The sequence below is a fragment of the Nestor notabilis genome, unplaced genomic scaffold (genome assembly GCF_000696875.1).
Source record: "Nestor notabilis isolate BGI_N333 unplaced genomic scaffold, ASM69687v1 scaffold11424, whole genome shotgun sequence".
NCBI classification, from domain to species: domain Eukaryota; kingdom Metazoa; phylum Chordata; class Aves; order Psittaciformes; family Psittacidae; genus Nestor; species Nestor notabilis.
This window is the reverse complement of record NW_009926084.1, coordinates 11,974-33,412: the sequence shown is the minus strand read 5'-3', so window position 1 is coordinate 33,412 and position 21,439 is coordinate 11,974. Positions and strand designations below refer to the sequence as shown.

Genomic DNA, 21,439 nt, shown 5'->3' with positions numbered 1-21,439 from the left:
CAGAGGAGAAATCCCTTGTGAAGCTCCCAGCACTGTAAATAAATTATCCTTTGCTCCACAGTATTTGTCCCTGGCTAAAATTGATGAAGTGAGCTTCTTTCTCACATCTGCAGGCACTGACAAGTGCCCTTTGCTTGATGTGTGTTTGTGGGACTGAGCCACATCATCTAATAAACACTTGGCTAGAAAATGAGCTTGCAAACAAAAGTTCCAGAGTCATTTTGCAGCCACAGCAAGGACAATACCTAATTTACAAACAGGAGGCAAAGGCTCTACCTCTCACTGAAAGCTATTGCTAATTTCTCCTCTATTATAGTTGCTGTGAGAAGTAGTATTAAAAAAGCTGAAATTATTACAGTGAGGAACATGAACAGATAATATTCAGTATTGCAGTGTTCTTAATTAGAAAATTAATAGGATCATGGAAACAACGCAACTCATTCTTAACTAAGCAGCTCTAGAATAGCATTCTATGGTTCAGAGACACGTGTTCTGACAGTTTTGGTTTTGATTCATTAAAACGCATCTTATCCCCAGAGTAAAATGTTCTCTGGGTCACCTGCCCCTCCTATAAATTCAAGTACTCTGCTTGCGTCTTGTTGCATCTGGAAATAGGGCCAGAAATACCAGGTTACACACCAGTCAAGAGGTGAGCCTGGGAAGCTGTGCATCAGCCAGCACAATGAGACATTTAGATTCATAAGCAGTAAGACAGAGGATAAATATGCTTGAGTCAGACTGGGGAGTGGGATATTTTCTGAGATAATTGCTCTCATTGATACAAGGCCAAGTGCTTTCCACATGAAAGCAGCATGCTGACCTGACAGAACCTGCCCATCGGGACTGCAGGTTGATCCTCCCTCAAACACACTGCAGGGATTCAGACACCATTAGCCAGTGTTTACAATGGTCTTTTCACAACCTAAGCTGGTATATGTTTGTTCAATACCATACCTACTGTGTGTTGACTTAATTGGTGTAATTGTTTCAAGGCAAGGAGACTTTGACCCATCGATTGCAAAGCCCAAGGGTCCACCTCCAGTCGAGTATGGGAATTGCTGCTGCGTCTCAAAGGCTGACATAAATCAGCAATTGCAGTGTGAGTGGAGAAGATTCCTGCTATGGCCCTGCCTAGACTAGGGAAAAAATCCTTTTCAGTCAGTTTGGATGGACATGATTCTTCTTCTTTGGCTTGGACTTCTCCTTGATTTCCCAAGGAGCCAGTCAAGCCGACTGTAACCAACTGCTTTACCCTATACCTTCGACCCAGCTCTGGTCTAGAAACCACTGGCCGATATTCAGCCCATGTATAAACGGGTGTGAGGCAAGTGTAACTGATCCGTATACAGACCTATATTTGCTTTCTTAGGTGCCAAAGTAGGACCATCCATTTTTATCTTCAACCTAGACGTTAGAAGGTGTATTTGTTTTTTTGTTGCTGCGTTTTTTTAACTGAAGTGTTTCTAGTACAGAAACTCTAAATAAGCTGGTTTTGACCGATGTCTATGTCAGTAAAAATTCTGTTCATGGAAACATAAGGTCGTAGTAAATGGAAAAACAGAGATTATGTGAGCTGTTTGCCTTAAACCAGCATTTTTACTGCATCATCTAAATGAAAGAGAGACATATGGTGATGAGGTTTTAGGTAGAACTGGTTAAATTGCATTAAGTACTGTTATTTAACACTATTACAGCCTGCTGTTGTAAATTATAACTTGGCTTTCTATTATGATTATAAAAGGGAATGGTGCTTTCTTCTGAAGCATATTGTAGGTTTCACCAAAAGGCCAAGCATGGATGTCTGTGAAGAGCAACATCTTTTGGATTCAGAAGGTGTCTTTCTTTGATGAGATTGAAGAAGGAACTGCGTCAAGACAGCTTCATGCTTAAGGCTAGTACTGTATTCTAGCATTAATATAGTGTGATACACCTTCGGTACCCCTTTAGAAAAAAGATCTTGGAAGTTAATGAAAGGAAATAACCTCACACTAATCCTTCTTTGTACTGCCAAGCACAGGAATGCAGTAATGAGAAATGGAGTGACTTGACTAAAGCCACGTGTGGAGCTTGTAGCAGAGTCAGAAGGAGAACCAAGCTCCCAGCTGCCATGTCTAAGCACTGAAAAGGTGCTTTTTCTGTTGACTGTGTGTGGATCTGTGAAGAGTTCCTGATAAAGCCGGTTATTACTGTGAACTAGTTCAGACCCATGCTTAGCTACTGCCTGTGAGGACAGAGGCAGTGTATCTTTTGCCCTAGGTCACCCGAGATGAGTTAGGATTACAGAAGTTCACATCCCTGTCTCATAAAATGGATTGTATTCCCCAAGGTTAGTGGACGTGTAATACCACGTTGAAATCAGCGATACTCTTCTAATGACAGTGTAGGGCAATCTGTTCCATCCCTATTGACAACATCAATTTTCTATTTCTTCAGCTTGAAAAATGCAGGAGGCACAAAGCATGATACAGAAATTATGAGTGTCAGGGTTCTGATTCACTGGTGGGGATGGCATAGTATGGGTGACATCGCAGATCCGAGCCGCCTACCCCACCCCACCCCATTCCCCATTCCTGGACAGCTGAGGGACTGTGAATCAGCTGCTGAATCACTCAGTTCACAGCATGATGTTTTGAAGTAAATTATCACTGCTGTTTGCTTGCCTTAAAACTCCTGACTGCAAACTGCAGACGTTCATCATCTGATTGATGAGCAGCAGTGCAGGAGGCTGGAGTGGTAATCTCCCTGGGTCTGTAGAGCTCTGCACCTTGCTGGTGGATGGGAACATTGATGGAGACAGGCTGCCGCTAGCTGAATAGACAGGTGGGATTTTAGTCTTTTATGACTGTAAAATGTAAGGAGAGATGGCAAAACTTTTGTGTACTTCATGGGGTGCAATTAGGGGAATGCTGTGTGCTTCTACAAATCCACCCTACTTCAGAAAGTAAGAAGAGTGTAAGGCTTTAGTAGCATGCATATGCTTTCTTTGCATTTAATATACTTGTACTCTTATTTCAAAGATCTCAATTTTGCCCTCCAGCTGATTTCTTGTGCTGGCCAGCCACTAGGCTGGCTGCTTTTCCTGGTGGAATTTGATTTAGAACAAAATATAACACATAGGACTGCAGAGATCATACTCAGCTCATGCACTGGTCTGGCTTTAAGCAAAGTGCTTGGAGGACAGGCCATTTATGAATTTTACTAAAGGAAATAGGTTTTTCTGGGGGGGAAGCTGTTTCTTAACACGATCCCAGTATCGGTTGTCTAGAAAAACTACTTTGCTTTCAGTCCAGCTGTCTGCTCATAAATTTTGGTGTAAAAGAGTAGCTACAGGCATTGTCTGTTGTTTAAGATGGGCAGTATTTCATTGCATGCTTTGGCTGGTCAGAGGCCTTTGTTCATCCTTTTCCATTTTATTCACTCTGTAAATCACTCGAACTTCACAGGAGTCACTATGGAGCATGCAATGAACTAAACTTTTCTAGAATCTGTGGTGGTTTGTGACATATAATTACTGCTGTTCAAATCCATCATGTCACTTCTAACAGGTACTTATCCTTTATGGTTAATGTTTTTAAACTTTTCCTCTGAAACGAGTATATTAAAAAAAATAAATGTAGGACTATCAGAGATTTACAAGGTTAAACACCTCCCTTCCCCCATTTATAGGAGAACAGCCTTATTTTGTCTTTTTTAACAATTGTGGCTTCCTCAGTTTTAACCTACAGATGTGTTGAGTGTGTGGTACAAGTGTGTTGAGAAAGCTAATACATGTATGCTCTTCTTTTCATGTTCTGTGTTTCAACGCTGCTGCTTTTGTGTGTCCAGCAATACAGGCAAATTATTTCATGTGCTTTGGCTGGGAGGGACATATGTCCTGTCATCTCCCTTGGCCTGGGTAATTTTCCTGCGATTAGGATTCTTCCTGTGATGTAGTTTGCCTGCATGTGCTTCTCTGGTACTGCAGCAAAGCTGTGGCATGGCCACCCTCAACATCATTAGACTTGCATTGCTCTTCCTCGCCCACAGAAGAAAAATATGAGGAAAAGGGTAGAAGGGGAGTTGATTCTTGAGGCTCAAGCAGGTGACATGGATTCATAGCCCACCGGCATTAAGAGGATCTTGTTTTCTTCCCTTTTCCACCCTTGCAGATTTTAGGAAATTCGGAGCATTCTTAACCCCCCCAGCACTTTTCCTAATGCCCCCAAGCATACACACAAATGCATTCATATCCATTCATATCCATTTTTTAGTTCGTTGTCCAAGGACTTCAGTCTTGAGTGATTCAGGATCTGCTTAATTACTGTGCCAGAGTTCTCATATGTGAGTGATCAGTCAGCAGTGCTGCATCTGACCTTCCTGCATCATCAGCTGGATCTATTTATAGAGCCAAGAAAGAGCTCCTTTGCACATTCAGGAGGAAAAAGCCTTTCATTGAAATTCAGTTCCTGGTCTGTTCTTTGCTCATTGGGGTTTTTCTTTTTCTTTTTCATCCTGTTGTTGCCTGGATAATTTTTTGAGAACTTTACAAAATTGTTCATCCTCTGCTGTTCTAGTGAAATGAAGAAGTTTCTCAAGGCTCAGTCAGGTTTGTCATGCCTGCCTCAGGTCTTTGCTTGCCCTGCAATTCACTGGTCTCTACTGTGTGCAAGATGTACTTCTACAGTTACGTCACTGTCCAGCAGTTGTCACCTATGGATAGTTTTATTCCCCTTGGTACTCTCTGGTGGATTCCTTTTGAGTAGCTCTTGATCTTGCTCTCAATTTTAGGAAAAAAGCTGATGTTTCTCCTCTTTCCATCTCCTATGTGAGTATGAAATACCATACTGTACTCTGTCCCTGACAAGGTACAGTTAATAGGAAGTATTTCTAGGAAGGACAATATAAGAAGGAGCTTTAAGTCAAAGTTGGTGCTGAAGTCTCTCTGCCAGATTGGTACGGCAAATTCTTTATGGAAGAATGGAAGCAAGACAGCTTGAGCTGGGATAGTTCTTTGAATTTAGTTTCTGCATGTAAGGCATGTGAAACACCGATGGGGAGGTTTTCAGGTTTCACTTTGCATTTCAGTGCAAAAAAACCCAACAATGTATTGTAAGCAAATCAAACACACCCAGCTATATGGAATGCAACTAGTGACCTCTGTGTCTGGTATGCTTTTGTTTTGTCTGGCCTATGTTATTGTATAAAATACTCTATACTTTTTGAAACGCTTAAGAGAAAGCTGGATGCTGCTGACAAGAACCTAGTCCTTGCTTCCTTTCTATATTTTGAAGCTGAGGTTCATTATGAGTTGCTCAGACTTTCCCAGGTTGGTGCAAGCTGTTAAGATTCACAGTCCTTTCTCCAGCAGTCTTTTGTTTTGCCATACCTCAGTATTATAATGGTATCCTTAAGAATAATGGGGGATGGCAATCACCTGCTAAATGTGGTTTGGGGTTTCTGACTGTATGGTGAAGCGGCTCTGATGGGATGTAATTGCACACCTGAGGTTTGCATCCTCTACGAGGAAGGAGGTGTGCCTTGGGACTCACATCAAGTTCAGTCACCATTCCTCTGGTTGAGGGCTGTAGTATGGGACATACCTGTACATAACAAAGGAGCTGAAAATATTTAGCAGTGTCTTTATAGGCACCTTTTGTGGGTGCTACTGAACCCCTCAGTGGGTGCTTCTATACAGGGCATAAGCTGTCCATATAGTTGGTTTTGTTTTACACACCTGACACATGGACTGAGCTCTTTAATGTAAATGAAAACAAACCAATGCAACCTTCCACTGTTGCTGGTAGAAATCAGATTTTTTTCCGTTGCTGAACATAGAGATTTGGACAAGCACTTGGCAGCCTGGAGGCTATGTCTCTGATTCCTTGAGTTTTGCCAAACTGCAACTCAGCTCCTGTAGGAAATAATGGGGGTTTGAAGTGCATTGTCTTGGGCTCTGGCTTTCTATTTACACTACAGTTACTGAGAAGGTTGAGACTTCTTTCTTGTCAAGGCTACTCAGAGTCAGAATTTGGACCTTAATGCCTAAGATCTCATGTTCTCCATAATAATACTAAATGCAGAAAATATGTTTTATTCCTCTTTCCATAGTGCAGAGAGTTATCAATGTCTCTCTGTCCTAGGAGAACATCACTGGTAGAGCCAGGAAATTATTTTATTGCTCTTTCCTTCAAGTCAGATCTTTAACAAAAAAAAAATCTCTTCTTTTCCTTCTCAAAAACACAGCCAAAAAAAACAAAAGAGAGGAGAGAGCAATGTTTTCCTTGTTAGTGATAGCCAAATGTTTCCAAAGCCCAGTTAAAAAGTTCCAGTTTTAACTCTCAGGATGTTTTCATGAGAATCATATTTCCTGTCTTTTTTTTTTTTCTAATTCCTGCTTGTCAGACGTTGCTCTGGTTTATCAATATTTTTAGGTGCCTAGATCCCTCCAATCTATATGCCAAGGCTTTGTGGACCAGGTTCTGCTCTGTGACCAAATTTCAATCCACTCGAGTTATTCTGAAGGCAGGGTTTGGTGGATTTAGCTCCTGAGCTAATTAGAACTAAGCATGCTGCTTTGTGTCTCCACCTCCGTATAAAATGCAGCACAAGAGTCAAGGTCATAGTAATAAAGGAGTCCTGTTGGAAAAGTCCATGTGCCGTATGAATCATCCTGTTGGCTATGCTATGTTTATCTCTGTCACACTTTGATACCATCCCTTTTCATCACATGGAGAACATGTCCTGCGTTTTGTTCACCTACAAGTGAAACCCTCTTGTGTCTGAACGTGGACCATACAGAACATCTCTTAGCTAGTACAACTTGATATGTCACTGAAGCAGAACTGAACCGTCTCTATCAAGTAGCTTCCTTGTGGCAGGTACACTCACTCCGACAAAAGCCCTGACAAGGACCTGACCAAAGCCCATGGAAGCTTCCCCCCACAGACAAGAGCCCAGGAGAGCTTCCCATGTGCACACCAGCATATGGTGGTGGTCAGTGGGTGCAGGGGCAGGAAGTTGGGTCCTGAACTGAACCCATGGGGCTATATACCCATATTTGACCACAGATCATACTCAACGAGGGTATAAAAGGAGCCCCACTAGAGAGACATTTGGAGTCGGTCCTCCTCGGAGCAAGCGGTCTGCAGCCGGGGATTCTCCCCTTGGGTCAGAAAGCTGTCCAAGGAAACCCCTTGAGGGTGAGAGCTCTCTCTTTTTAGGTGAATATTGTGTATTTTGGATCATTGGCAATTAAGAACCAGCAGTGTAGTGACAAATCCATGTAACATCCTGAATCTGCAGCTGATTTTGGTGGAGCTTTAATTGAGTTTGAACAATAAATTTGTTTAGCCTCAATTTATTGGTTCTGTGACATTCCTGAAATAGATAGCAAACAAGTGAGCCAATATGTACCTTTCAGGGCCAGACTTGGGCATTTCATTGTTCTGAATCGGTATTGTTATTAATGACCTCATGACCTCTGTCTTTTGATGAGGCATTAGGAGGTTCTGTGTGTCTCAAATTTATTTTTGTCTAAAGAAAGATCCACGGGGTCCTGGGAGTAATTGATGTGCTGAGGGATAGGGGACCGCAAGCTTCAAAAAGGTCTTGTTCCCTTTGGGACTTACTAGAATTGAAACACTGCCTGCTGACCTTCTAAAAAGCCTTGTATCTTAATGGGTAGTAATACGTAGTGTGCATGCATAAAATGAGGAGTCGGCTGGTCTCTTCTCCCCAATAACAAGTGGTAGAACAAGAGGTAATGGACTCAAGCTGCACCAGAGGAAGTTTTGACTGGATATTAAAAACAATCTCTTCACTGAAAGGGTGGTCAGGCATTGGAACAGGCTTCTTAGGGAAGCAGTGGAGTCACCATCCGTGGAGGTGTTCATAAACTGGGTAGATGGGACATTTAGTGACAGAACATTTTGGATTTGTTCAAGTCTGCGGTTTGCACTTTGCACTCACACTCGTGGTGAGCTTTACACAGTATGAAAACGTAGGAAATGCTGCAGAAGGAAATGCTGTCAGCTCCTAGTAATATTTTGATTCTTAAACTTTGCTAGCCTTGCAAAGAGCCTGAAAGACCAAGAGTCTTTATGCATCAGAATGCTTTACCATTACAGAGTGTGGTGTGGTTGGTTTGCACCTCACCTGCCCAGTGATTCGAACTCTCTTGTATGAGAACCTTGTTTTATTCAATCCCGCACCTCATTCCCTTGTGCTGTGGCATGTGTATTTATTTTACTCTTCGCTTCTTCCAGTTCATTGGGCTAGATGGCACTGATCAGTGGTTGAGCAGCTGCGCAGAGTGACTAATGTCACTTTTCAGACATGGAGACTCTTCATTCTTTCCCATTTTAATGCAGATATCTTTTGGCATCTCACAAGGTGTGTTTAGCACAGGTCATGTAGGCCAGGAGGCTCTTTTCACCATCCGTCTCTGTCTTTGCAACCGTTTTTGGCTTTCTCTTACTGTTTACTTAGTGAATCCCTCAGTCTTGTGCTGGTTTGAATGCCTCCATTGTCTGGACATGCTGCCAGCAGCAGCAAGTCTGTGGCTCTCTGTGTGGTGCTTCAGGTCCCCAGGAATCTAGCTAATAACTTAATAGCTTCTCATCTCCACTGAGCTCACCCTGAAAAGTGCTTTGTTCAGTTGTGGAGCACACAGATGGCAGCATGCTATTTATCTCTAGGCTGTCACATCACTAGTTGTTCTAAAATGGGGTGCCTTCACAGACTGGTGTTTACTGAGGTCTGTGGCTTTAAAGAGCCTTTTCCCAAATAGGATTTGATACAATGGAGAGAAAAGCAACAGCATCTGCACTTACAATGGTGGCTCAGAGGCATTAATGCTTTTCTCAGGCACATGTACACGCTCCGTCAATACACGAGCACAGCAGCCTGTGGATATTATCTTCTCAATTCGTTCTCCTCTGCCTCACAGTTGTGAGGAGGATGGGAAGCAGTGTGCAATACCTTTAAGTATTTGGTCTGTCCGCTCCATGAATGCAGGTGGCCCATTAGCACTCATAGCCCAGTAACTGCTCTAGTGGAGTTAAAACCAGAGCTTATTTGCCGTTAAATTTAGGCACCAGCTTAGCTTTCAGTCAAGGCTGTAAAACCCAGGCTCCTTAAACTGGCAAGCACTGCCACTCCCAGAAGGCAGAGGAGGGTGGAGGAGAGGGAAGTAGGGTATAACTCAACTCCCGAGTAACCAGAGATGTTTTATCTCTTGGCCTTTGCACATCCTCACTGGAAGAGCTCTTGGGTGATCATAGCCCCCTTGCCATCCACCCACTACTCCGGATGACTCAACAGCCTGCAGCACTGGGTTATCTTTTCCTTGCTAAGACATTTTTATTCCACAGGCACTGAGATGCAGACTGATGAGTAACTGCTTTATTTTCCCTGATGTATTAAGAAAATCTGAAGGTGGAAAACACAGGGCTGAATTTTTCATATTGTCTCAGAATTTGGAGGAAGCATTTAACAGATCTGTGACTCTGCTTGCATCTGTGGTATCATTAATGAACTTGGACAACCTTGGTAAACAACTCAGCGAGTAGGTGGAGGCAGATGCACTGAAGCATCAGGCTTTAGCCTGGGTCACAACCTGTCACAGTGTAATTGGAAAACCCAGTACTGATTTACCAGGGCGGAGTTGGGAACTTGGAGCTTTTGACTGCAGTTCCACGGCTGTCATGTCACATAAGGAGACATAACCTCACACATAACCTCTTCAGAACTTCAGTCTCTCTCCCTCTGCACTGGCTGGGGCTGTGTCAGCCCTCGGCAGCCTGAACATGCTTCCTCATCAGAGTGCTGACCTTACGTAGCTACTGTCAGGATTTGTCCAAAGTTGTCAATGAATATTATGCCACATCCCCAGAAGCTTGACAGAAATTTTGAATTCCTAAAACCTGTCAGGGTTCTTGGACACTCCTTCCAACTCTTAACCTTGACTTCTTACCTGTGATTTACTGAAGAAACAGAAAGATATAAAAGTGCCTGGCAATTGCAATAGACAGGCAGTGACGAGAGCCTGGATTGGCCCTTTCGCGAGAAACCCACAGGAGCTGGAGGACAGTCCAATCTTTACTGCTGTGTGCAAGCAACCCAGGGTGTGATGGTGGGTTTTGTTGCTAGTGTAATATTATCTCTGGAGTTTAGAATGCCTCTTATGTTTCACCTTCTGGTAATTACCCCATATCCCTTTTGTGTGTCTCCTCAGGAAAGCATGCCACAAACGCCTCCCTTTGCAGCTATGTTTGACAGCAGCGGCTACAACAGGAACCTGTATCAGTCAAAAGAGGGGAACTGTGGAGGCCTCTATTACCATGACAACAACCTCCTGTCAGGTTCTCTGGAAGCTCTAATCCAGCACTTGGTACCCAACATAGATTACTATCCTGACGTAAGTCTATACACCCATATGGCTACGGCCTGATGCATCTTACAAACGGGAACTTTCACATGTGCATCAAAAGAAGAATGTGTCACATCAAATTGCTAAGGAAGGGGATCACATGACTGATCAACAATGATAGGATAAATGTGTTTCATGTGAGTGCAGCAAGCAGTACCTCACCTAACCTAGGAAGTCTAATTCACAACCCTGGTGACTCACTTGTAAGGTACCTAGTGTAGCTTACTCTTTGATGGATAGGATGTATCACTGACCCTTAAAAATCTGACAAGCAAGCTGAAGAGAAAGGCATAACCACCAGTGTGACAGGATGCATGTATTTAGTTTAAAAACAAGCATATTTCCCATTGCTCCTGTGAGGTCCACATGTATCTTGCAATTAGCAACTGAAGTGTTGAACTAGTATAACACTGTTCAGAATCAGCAGAGGCTGGACATGAGAACAGGACATTTTCTGTTTGAGAATTTTTGCTCTGTCTAGATGCATCTGTGCATTGAAGCATTTCATATGATTCATAGAAAAGAAGAATTATATCAAAAGGTCGGGAGGCAGTTGGGAATGACCGAAAGATGATGGAACTGCATCTCTGCTAGCTGAAAGGCTCCTGCTGGAGGCATAACTCCGCTTACATTCACCTTCTGTTATCATCATAGATCTACCCACGTTTACCAAGACAGGATCTATTTTAACTTGGGTCAGAGTTAACAGCAGCACAGGACAGCGCTTAAGCTAGTGCTTATCCATTAATACTTAATGTAAAATTTAACTATATAGCAATTTAGACAGCAGTTGCTCAAACATGATGATTTATTCCAAGTCCCTAGAACCAGAACATTGTTGAATCTTTCTTGTGGGTGCCACAGATACTTAACTACTGGCATTGTGGAGAGTGGAGAGGATATTTTGAATAGCCATCTCACAATGAGTTCATAATCGTGGTATGTGGAAAACTAAAGCAAAATAAGAAGCCTCTTCTTGTAACCTCAGAATAAGTTACTAATTTTTATTCTGTAAAATTAAGCTATGTAGTTCATTCTGCTTTCATCTATGAGGCAATACTATGAGAAATGAACAGTATTTGGCGATTCTTAAAGTACTAAGTCATAGCGTGCAGTTCACTGAAGTCAGGTAGGCAAACACAGCGTAGTAAAGATGGTATATATGGCAAAATTGAGTCAGCTCAACAATCTGGTCAAGTGGCACCTTTTTTTGTTCTTTCTCTGAAGACTGTTTACTTCCACTAGCAATGTGGAAGCAGATAAGATTTCTCTGTTGGTATTCTAACTAGACTTGAAGTGTGAATTTTAGTATACTGTCAGGCTAGAAGGAGTTACGTGATCTGATAATGGGTCTTGCAAAGTTTTACTGTAGAGCAAGAGAAGATGAGTTGAAATTTTATTCTGTGTAATTGCAGGTACTGAGCTTGTAATAAGGCTGTGTGCAATAGGAGAGCTGAACCAGCCCTGCCCTGCCTTGTTTTGGTTAAATCTTGCATAACTTTGCTTAAGCATGAATTTATAATGCAAATGCTGGAGGAATTATAAGTGTTAAATTAGATGCTTGCTGCTTTACTAATACCTCTTGGCACAGCCACATGCAGAGTTTTCTTCTGCAGATAGTAAATTATTGGGAACCTATTTGTCAGGAACACATTTTGAGAAAATTTAAAACTGGTGGTTATTTATTCCTTTCTCTGGCTTTTTCTTGTTTGCAGAGGACATACATCTTCACCTTCCTTCTTAGTTCGCGCCTGTTCATGCATCCGTATGAGCTCATGGCCAAAGTCTGCCATCTGTGCATTGAGCAGCAGAGACTAAGTGAGCCTGGGCTAGACAAGGTAAGATCCCTGTCTCTCAAGGACTCCTGTTCCAGTCAAATGTCTCTACCCTTCCCACAGCAAAATGTTCCTACTTGAGAGAGAGTCCTGAGTAGGATGAACGGATTGAAAACCTGATTGAGCAACTAGAATTTGACCCTTTATTCAATGATATTCATGGTAAATTTTCACACCACTCAGCCTGTCGTTCATGAAGACTTTTCCTGCTGCTGCACTGATATATGGGCCAGAAACAGAAGTGCTCGCTGTTAATGATACATCCTGCACTGGCCCTGCAGTGGTTGCTTTTGTTTCAGGGTTCTCAACATGTTGATGTATAATGCCAAAATGTTGGAAAGACATAATGGTGAATTAAGCACATAAATGGGAATTACACCGACCTGTCTCACGTGGTTAAGCTACACTCTTGCCACAGTCTTTGTGGAGTGGCTTAGACTACTGGCCTCTTTGAGTGAGAATGCATGGGGGCTTTTGTGTGTCATATCTAGAGTTCTTAGGGGGCAGGATGTGGACATTTGGATAGAACCTCCCCCCCAGTAGAAAATTACCCAAATTAAAAGAAGATACTTGAGTAATTCCATTGCTTATCACTTTCATTGTTGGTGGTTAGCCATAAATTGTGGAAACACTAATAAATGTCTTGCACTGACACGTTCCTGATAATGAAAGGAATCATTCTAAAAATTCCACCTACCTGGGGCTGATTTCCGGGTCAATTAAGCCAGCAAGTGTCTCTTCATTGGCTTCAATGGGTATTTGCTCTGGCCTGTAATACAATGCTGAATTAAATTAAACTTAAAACTTTAAGTGACTTTCATACCCTTATGCTCCAGTTTCCTACAGAAGGGAATTTTATTTCCTTTGGGTTACGTATGTGGTGTATTGCTGTTACATGTAACATTCCTCCTTACTGTTTCCAAATAGAACCAGGTACAAAAAATCGCACCCAAAATCCTACAGCTGTTGACTGAATGGACAGAGACGTTTCCTTATGATTTCCGAGATGAAAGAATGATGAGGAACTTAAAGGAGTTGGCACAAAGAATAGCCAGTGGTGATGAGGTAAGTTGTCTGTGCACAAAGCTATTGTATAAAAAGGCATTCCTTTAATGCTGTGATATTGCAGGTTTGTTGTTAATAACAGGATATGGATCTGGATGTTTAAGCTAACTCATTATGAAGGTGCTGGTAGGCGAAAAGTTCTGTCCAGTACCTAGGCCTAGGAAGAAACCACACAGAATTGGCAGATCCTTTCCAAAGCACAGGCAAGGTTTGCTCCATCCCTAAACTTGTATTATAATTGCATATTGTGAAGACAGATGCAAATCGGTGGGCATTAGTATTCTTAATTTTAGTGATTCTGCTTGGGAGAAGCTAGATAAGACACTGGGAAGCCTTTGTATGTCTGAGAAATCCCTACCCATGTTGATAATTTCTTCAGTTTGTGTGAGTAAGGCGTGTTGGAATCAGGCCTTTGACCTGTAGGTCAATGGAAGAGTTATTGCAGGTTTGGGAAAAAGTTTCTGTAAAAAAAACTTTACCAGGAAGAATTGTCTTGAGCTGAAAGCATCAGATATGGTCTCAGAGGAAGTCTGTCATATTTCTTCCTCTGGACAGAGCACATGAGGAAATCGCCTGACCTTAGCTAAGTCCCAGTTCTTAGATGGAAGTAAAGTTTCATGGAGGTATTATGAAATATTTTGATGCTTAACTGATGCTTGTCTTGTCAGTACTGAAACAGACTCAGTCAAAAGTCATAGCTTACATTCACTTAGTGGAAAGGCAATTAACAAGGTTTCAATAAACAGATCACATGTAGCTGGCATAAAACTAAGATTACAAAAGACATTGGAATGGTGTTTGGGAGAACTATAAATGCAAAGAGCAATTGCTAGATGGCATCATGTTTCTAGGGTTCCTCAGGGGCTGGTGTTCCTTATGTAAGCTTTTGAATAATTATATGGATGAGGCAGCAAACATCATGTTAGCAAGCATGTAGGTAAGCTTTACTGGGAGGTGTTGTGAGTGCTGCCAAAGGCCTGGAAAGATTTTGAAAGACTATGAACAAGGATTGAAGAGAACCAACCTAAACTGAATTTGGAAGCTGAAATATATTTTGATGTTGTGAAAGTGTGGAGGGACAAAAGAAGTTGGGACAAAAGGCTGAGATGCAGTATGAAATACAGATTTGATGGGCAAACTTAGAGTTGTTGCGAGATAGTTTTCAGGGGACTTCAGACTGTAGAGAGGCAATAGGTTTGCCTTCACTGTGGGGGTGACAGGAGGCACCTTTCCCACTACAGTGCTCCTGCACTGTTGCTTTGTTTCTGGGTACTCTTAATAGGAAGGTAGGGAACTGAAGTTCTGTTCAAGGAAAAGTAGTAAGATTGAGGACCCGCACCCACTTGAAGAATACTCACTAGCACAAAAAGAGCGGGCAAGCTGTATAGCCTGGGGGAAGTTGAGCTGGTGAATGCAAGACTGAAATAGCAACAGGGAAGGGTTTTCTACAGTGAAGCTTCTGGCAATACAGACAGTTTAAACAGTGAAATCATCTATTAAGGGCAGATGTACAAACTGCTAGAAAATGAGTGCTAGGGAGCAATCGTACTCTGTTGGTGAGCTATAGATCTTTCCTAGCTCTAGCTTTGAGCTTTTTTTGACTTTGAGATTTCCTTTAGGAAGACAAAGGGAAAGCAAGCACTGCAGTAAATTGACTTGTGTTATTGTGAAGTGATTGGAACAGTAAATGGCAACTTCCTTGACCTTACTTTTCTACAAATTGCTTGGATTTGTGTGAGTCGTTACCTTGAAGGATATAAAAGAAGCAGTGTTTCCTATTCCTTTTCACTACAGCTTTTCTACTTGTAGCTTCTTACTCTACTTCCTGAATTACTGTGCGCTGGTATTGTTAAGAGCTATTAGTAAGAGTCCAACTAAAACCGTTCACCACGCTAACATATTGCTCCATCATAAAAAAGGTCTCTGGAAAAACCTTGATGGGTTTGTTTTTCCCCTTGGTCTCCCTCAATTCAATTCCATTCCTTCAACATTTTTCCTCTCTGTGTCCTGAGAGGTCATCATGCTCATGAGATATTTCTAGCTTGTTCTGGTCCCTTTTACCAGTTAACTGACCTTTGTTTCAAGGTATATCTTTTGAAGACTTTCCCATCAGACACTGCCTCTCATTTCCTGATTAAACATTGATCAGTGGCTTTTTCAGTGAAACACTTGATGAGTGTATGCAGTCAGACCGAAGCTACATCCTGTATCTGATGTCTTTTTATGTGTAGCCCAACACTGCACTGACCTCCCTTTGCTTTTTTTTGATCCCACCATGATATCGTATAGTGAGATTTGAGTGTGGAAACTCATTTAACATATAATATTCCATACCTAGCAGGTAGTAACTGTACTTGCAGTCACTATCAGAGGCCAGACACAAAGCTTCCCATCACTTTGTCCTATGTTGTCCAATCCTCAGTGTTTTTTAAATATAAATAAATATCAGCATTATCAGTGTGAGTATAGAATCAAAAATCAGACTGTGGGACAAGTAAGTGGAAATAGTAAATCTAATTTAGAGGAAGACCATATGCTTAGGCTGACTGGTAGCGATACTACAATCAAATTAACATCTAATTGATAAAAGGCATATTCTGTGAGTATGTCTTGTTACACACACATATATATATACGATATTAAAAAAAAGTGTGAGATTAAGTAATGGTCCATCAGCAAATACCTGTTATGGTTGCAAAGTACTGTACATACTCATCCTTGCAGAGGATGCCTCAAGGTCACTGCCTCTTTGCGCAAGAGGAGACTGAGCCTCAAAAGAGCAAAGGGATGTTGGTTTTGTGGGCTCAGTTACATCTAGAGGTGTGAGAGGGAACGGGCATTTCTTTCTGCCTTTGTGCCAAGAGGGTTTTATCTCGTGACTGGATGTTCGTTATGTTCAACTGCTGTTAGATCAGATGCGGGCTAATTACCATGTCTTCCTGAGGAAAATTTAGATTAATTTCTTCAAAAGCTTGGTATCCCCCTCTTCTCTCCTCACTCACCCCAGGGAAAAGTTACACTCTGTGTATTTGTCTAGAAAATAGAAATACATCGAAGTGGAAAGCAACTATTTACAAAGTAACAAGACATTCAGCACTGATATCACAACTTACTTCAAGAATGAATGTGACCCAGAGTAGTGCTGTTGTATTTGAGTATGTTTGAAAATCTGGATCTAGATGATCTTTAAGGTCCTTTCCAACCCAAACCATTCTATGATATACTGTGCTCCCTTTTTTCAGCCACTTTGGTTTTGCTTTAATGGCTTTAGATTGCTATCTGGAATTTGGAAGAGTAATCACCTTGGGTTCAGTTACACGGATCTATCTACTTAAGAGTCAAGTTCTGCTCCTTCTTAAATTTGTCACTCATGTTAACCCACCACATGGAAAGGATCTCAAAGTGAAAGAAAAGAGAGATGATTTTATCTTCTTTTTCTCAGATTCACTGAAGTTTTAACTCTGTCTTCAGTGAAACTGGTCTTGGATTACTCCAAAGATGCAGGCCCTTCTTTCATTACTGAATGACCATATCTTGGGTTTTTATTGTGATCTTAAGACACAGTGTTTTATTTCTTGTACTTTGTCTGGTGATGGGTGGTACTTTTCATGCAGCAGATTGTGCACGTCCATTTTTGCTCTTCCTTGAGCTAGCTGGGTCACTATTGAATCTGTGAGATTATCAGATTCCTTTTGGTCTGATGAAATGCCAATATTAGAAACCCACAGGTCGTTGATCACAGATTAAGGTGACAACAAATACAGATATCAGCATCAATCTGTTATGTCGTCATGCAGGCTTTAATACTATCTTCTCACATTTTGAAAATGTATCCCAATTTTTTCATGTCATTACAGATGTATCGGAAGAACGTACAGCAGCTCCTCCAGAACCTGATTCGGAAGCTTGCCACTGTCAGCCAGTATGAGGAAGTACTAGCCAAAATTAATGCCACATCCACAGATCGCCTCTTGGTTATAAAGACCAAGCCCCAGTCCATTGAGAGGGACATAATCACAGTCTGCAATGATCCCTATGTGTTAGCTCAGCAGCTGACACACATAGAGCTTGTGAGTTGTTATACTTCAAGTATGATTTCATCCTTCCCCTCTTTTTGAAACGCACCTTCACATAGGATATGACTCGGCTGCTCGTGTGCTTTGTTTAGGAGAGACTCAATTATATTGGACCAGAAGAATTTGTCCAGGCGCTTGTGCAAAAGGATCCTTTGGATAATGACAAGGTAAGCGGAGCAGATCTGAAGCAGCTCTGAAATGTGGCATTTAACATGCTGGAGCTCAGGCGTCTCATGAGCTGGAAGTGAGGTCCAGCAATAAACAAGGACCGGCAGAAACAAGCTTTATAGTGAAAATGCTTTAGTATTCCTCTTAAAAATTTTGAGCTCCAGGACTCAGCCAAAAAAATGACTTAAACTAGCGCATTTTCTGGGGTTTCTTTCTGATTTAAGCTAAGGGAGAGCTTAATCCTGTGAAGGTGTAGGTCATCTACGTAGCCTACAGCTGGAAAAAGCTGTTTAGCTTTGGCTTTTGCATTATGCATTTTCAACAACCATTTTTCCTTTTACAAAACTGAACTCTTTGCAGCAAACTGGCAAGTGGGGCAATTTGCAGGTAGAGCACACATTACAAAAAGGGGGCAGCGAGCCAATCAAAATGATCAAACTTATCTCCAAAGTTAGAATGGATGCAGTAAGTTAATTTGATATCAATAACTGAACATAATGTGCCAGTGGAGTTGGCTGACCTCTGTTTTCCTTCTGCACTTGCAGAGGGTATAATGTTGTCTTTACTGTATCAATGGGACAGGATTGAGGGCTGAAACAATGCTCATATTCAAGGAAGCTTTAAGCAGATACTTACCTTTGTTTGCGTAAGTCTAGCCTAAATCCTTAAAGCATCCCAGTAGGACTTACATCAGGTGATGGATTCACATGCCTGCTTGGGTGCCTTACTGAGCCAACAGCTCAGGAAGAAGTTCTACATGCTCAAATACTATCACTGCTGCTTTGTCTTTAAGCTTTTTGTTACTTTGGGTAATGGAGTTATTCCTGGTTACGTGACAGTGTTTGGGGATGGCATGGCAAAAAGCCAAAAGGTCTCTCTCAGGGAAAAGGTGAAGATTACACTAAAAGTTGTTATTTTACTTCTGTCTGCAGAGCTGCTATGGAGATCGAAAGAAAACCAGGAATCTGGAAGCCTATGTGGAATGGTTTAATAGGCTCAGTTTCTTGGTTGCAACAGAAATCTGTATGGTGAGCAAGGACTTTTTTCTGCTAAAATGTTTTGTTTAGTCTAGTTGTGTAAAACTAGGTTTTGGATCCCCTCAGTGTGCCTTTGACTTCATTCTCTCAGCTCTGTACTTTTCCACATGTGGATGGAAGTGAGTTCCACGTTTTCAACATCATACTGATGCCTCAGCCTTGCTCATGTCACACAGTTATGCTGGGTTAGCCCTTCTTGGCACAGGAATTCATCTGGCCTGCTCTTCTCTCCAGTGAATGGCTCTTATGAATAAAGGCATCTTTTCTCTCCATCTTTTCTCTCCTCTGTGCAGACCCTCTTCTCTGCTCAACTGTTCTTCATACCCTTCTTCTTGGCAGAACCTCTTTACCTGTTGTCCTTGCTCTCTACCCACCTAGTGTCTAGGTTGTCCCTGCTGTCCTGAGGGCTTTTGAACACACTAGCGTGGCTTCCTTTACATGTAAAGCATAGTATGAAGTTGTGGTACATGTGGAAAAGCCTTTTATAGTGGTGGTGTTTCTTTTGGAGATGGGTCAGAGTGCTCTGTTTTCTGCTGAGTGTAACACTCCAATGGCATCTCTTGCAGCCTGTGAAGAAGAAGCACAGAGCAAGAATGATAGAGTATTTCATTGATGTGGCACGGGAATGCTTTAACATTGGCAACTTTAACTCCTTAATGGCTATTATTTGTAAGTATGTGCCCTGAGACATTTTGTTCTTGTTTGAATTCAGATAAAGGAAGCACAGTGCTTTATACAAAAGTCTGCTGCTTAGCACACTCAACGGTGTGAAGCTGGGAGGGGAAGTGGTGAGGAACTGCTCGATGTTATTTTCTTACTTCTTATTGTGTTTCTTACATGTGTAAGAAATCATTTACTGCTGTAGTGTAAATTACAGAAAAACATAGTTTTCATTGAAATTGTTCAGAGATCTAAATCCCTGCTTTTTGAAACTAACTTTAGTGCTTAACTGGAATAGAAACTCTTCCTGTAATTTGAAGACTTGATGTCTTCTGTTGTTTCTATTACACCATAAATATCCTAGTGGTTTAAAAATTCCACATCTTTTTATATCTGAAAGGAAAATATTTGGAATATTTATTAATTTGAAATGTGAAAACTTCATAGATATTTGTCATTTTCAGTTAAATATATAAGAGACGGTGTTGAGAAAACTCACTTGCACTTTTCTACTGTATGTTCATGTTTTATCAAAATCACATTAAATAATGCCACAGCAGTTTTTTAGAGCTTTCATTCTGAAAGAGATTTGATTTTGTTTCCTAACTTGCTTTTAACATTGGAATCTCATGAAACCAGTAAGTGTGATTTCTGGGTAGCTCTTCTGAAAATATTTGTTATAGTTAATAGCTTCTTTACTTTAGGAGTACTTCCTAGCATTAGCTACCTGAAAGTTTTCTTTTTTTAAATACTCCAACAAGTTCTCTCTCTTACATCAAGCTGGCATGAACATGAGTCCTGTGTCTCGGTTAAAGAAAACCTGGGCAAAAGTGAAGACAGCCAAATTTGATATTCTTGAGGTATGTTTGGCCAATATTTGGACACCGGGCTATTAGCATTTCACTTCTAACTGCTCTAAAACGCAAGTTTGGCTTCATTGTAACATGTTTAATTTAGTATGTTTGTGCTCTTAACAGAAATTCTAGAAGATGTAGTAAGAATCGTTCAGTTGACTTAGTCTGGAAGAAGGAAATTGGAGTAATATTTGTTTTTAACTCCCAAACCCACCTCCTAAGAGTTATTTAGGAAAAAAAAAAAAAAGTAGGTAACCTCTTGAAAAGGAGATGTATTTGAGAGGGATGGTGAGGATTGACCTAATGCACTCCTGCCTCTGGAAATCAAGTTGAGCTCTAAGGTGGCTGCCTTGCCCTTTCAGAGAAATTTGCCTTGAAGGAATTGATTGCTGGTTACCTTCATGTAGTAGAGACTTTTGTCAAAGATCATGTAGGCGCAGCTGTGTATGAGCCTGTGAGTTGCCCAACAGATTATTTGCCAACGAGTTAATTATCCTGCTGTAAATGGCAATCAGTTAATTCAGGTTACTTACTAATAAGATAAAGAAAGTGTAGCATTTTGAACTTGATACAAGCATGAAATGTTTATTAATATCATCATCAGATTTGGCTTGTGTTGTGAGAACAGATTAAAACAGGATGGCTATAGCCACCTCACACTTCTTTCCTCCACCCTTGGGTGGGAGCCTTCCTTGTGTCAAGGGTGGCTGCACAGCTCAGGAAGTTGCTCTTAAGATTACAGCCCTATTTCATTCGACCTTATTATGCAGGCTGGACTTTGCTGGTTAAGGACGTGCCTTGTGAGCCATGCAGTCATCCTAGTCATTGAGGTGCAGCAGTCAGTCTTGGAGCAATGAGGTGGGGGCACTGACATCTTCATGTGTCTGATCTTACTTTGCCATTGCAACTGAATCAGCTCTGAGAACCGTCCATCATAGGAAGAGCTGAATATTAGTGCCAAGACCCACCGTTGTCTTAGTTTAATGATTTTAACTTTTGAATTAAAGCTGAGTTATTGCCTTCGTGGAGAGAGAAAAAGGTCCATAAAGCCTGCTTTTGCTTTCCTGCCTCTGACTTTTATTGTCTCCCTCATTGTGCTGAGTGAACATTTTTTAAAGCAATGTTCTCTTCTGATTGAATGAACAGTTAAAATGATACTGAAGCCTTCTAGAAGGCTTTATTTGTGCTGCTGTTCACCAGACTTCTTGCTTTTTAGAACAGTTGCTCAAGTGAAAAAGAACTGTGTGTGGTGATGACACTGGCTCATTATTTACATGTTTTCATTGCTTGTAGCATCAGATGGACCCTTCTAGCAATTTTTACAATTACCGAACCG

The 21,439-nt window shown here is 41.4% G+C and overlaps 1 protein-coding gene across 3 annotated transcripts in view; it reads left to right on the top strand.

Moving 5' to 3' along the window:
- Window positions 1-10,219: 10,219 nt before the first annotated feature.
- Window positions 10,220-21,439, top strand: part of RASGEF1B (RasGEF domain family, member 1B) — a 16,666-nt gene continuing 5,446 nt past the window's right edge. Inside the window, exons 1-10 of one of the 3 annotated variants that reach the window (XM_010013363.1) lie at window positions 10,220-10,396; window positions 12,124-12,246; window positions 13,171-13,308; window positions 15,647-15,649; window positions 17,166-17,378; window positions 17,477-17,551; window positions 18,485-18,580; window positions 19,156-19,258; window positions 20,030-20,109; window positions 21,397-21,439. The exon at window positions 21,397-21,439 is cut by the window's right edge and continues 71 nt beyond it. In XM_010013363.1, the coding sequence (XP_010011665.1) occupies window positions 10,220-10,396; window positions 12,124-12,246; window positions 13,171-13,308; window positions 15,647-15,649; window positions 17,166-17,378; window positions 17,477-17,551; window positions 18,485-18,580; window positions 19,156-19,258; window positions 20,030-20,109; window positions 21,397-21,439 (1,051 nt within the window). The remainder of the gene's footprint in view (window positions 10,397-12,123; window positions 12,247-13,170; window positions 13,309-15,646; window positions 15,650-17,165; window positions 17,379-17,476; window positions 17,552-18,484; window positions 18,581-19,155; window positions 19,259-20,029; window positions 20,110-21,396) is intronic. The other 2 variants (XM_010013364.1, XM_010013365.1) reach the window with 2 other exon arrangements.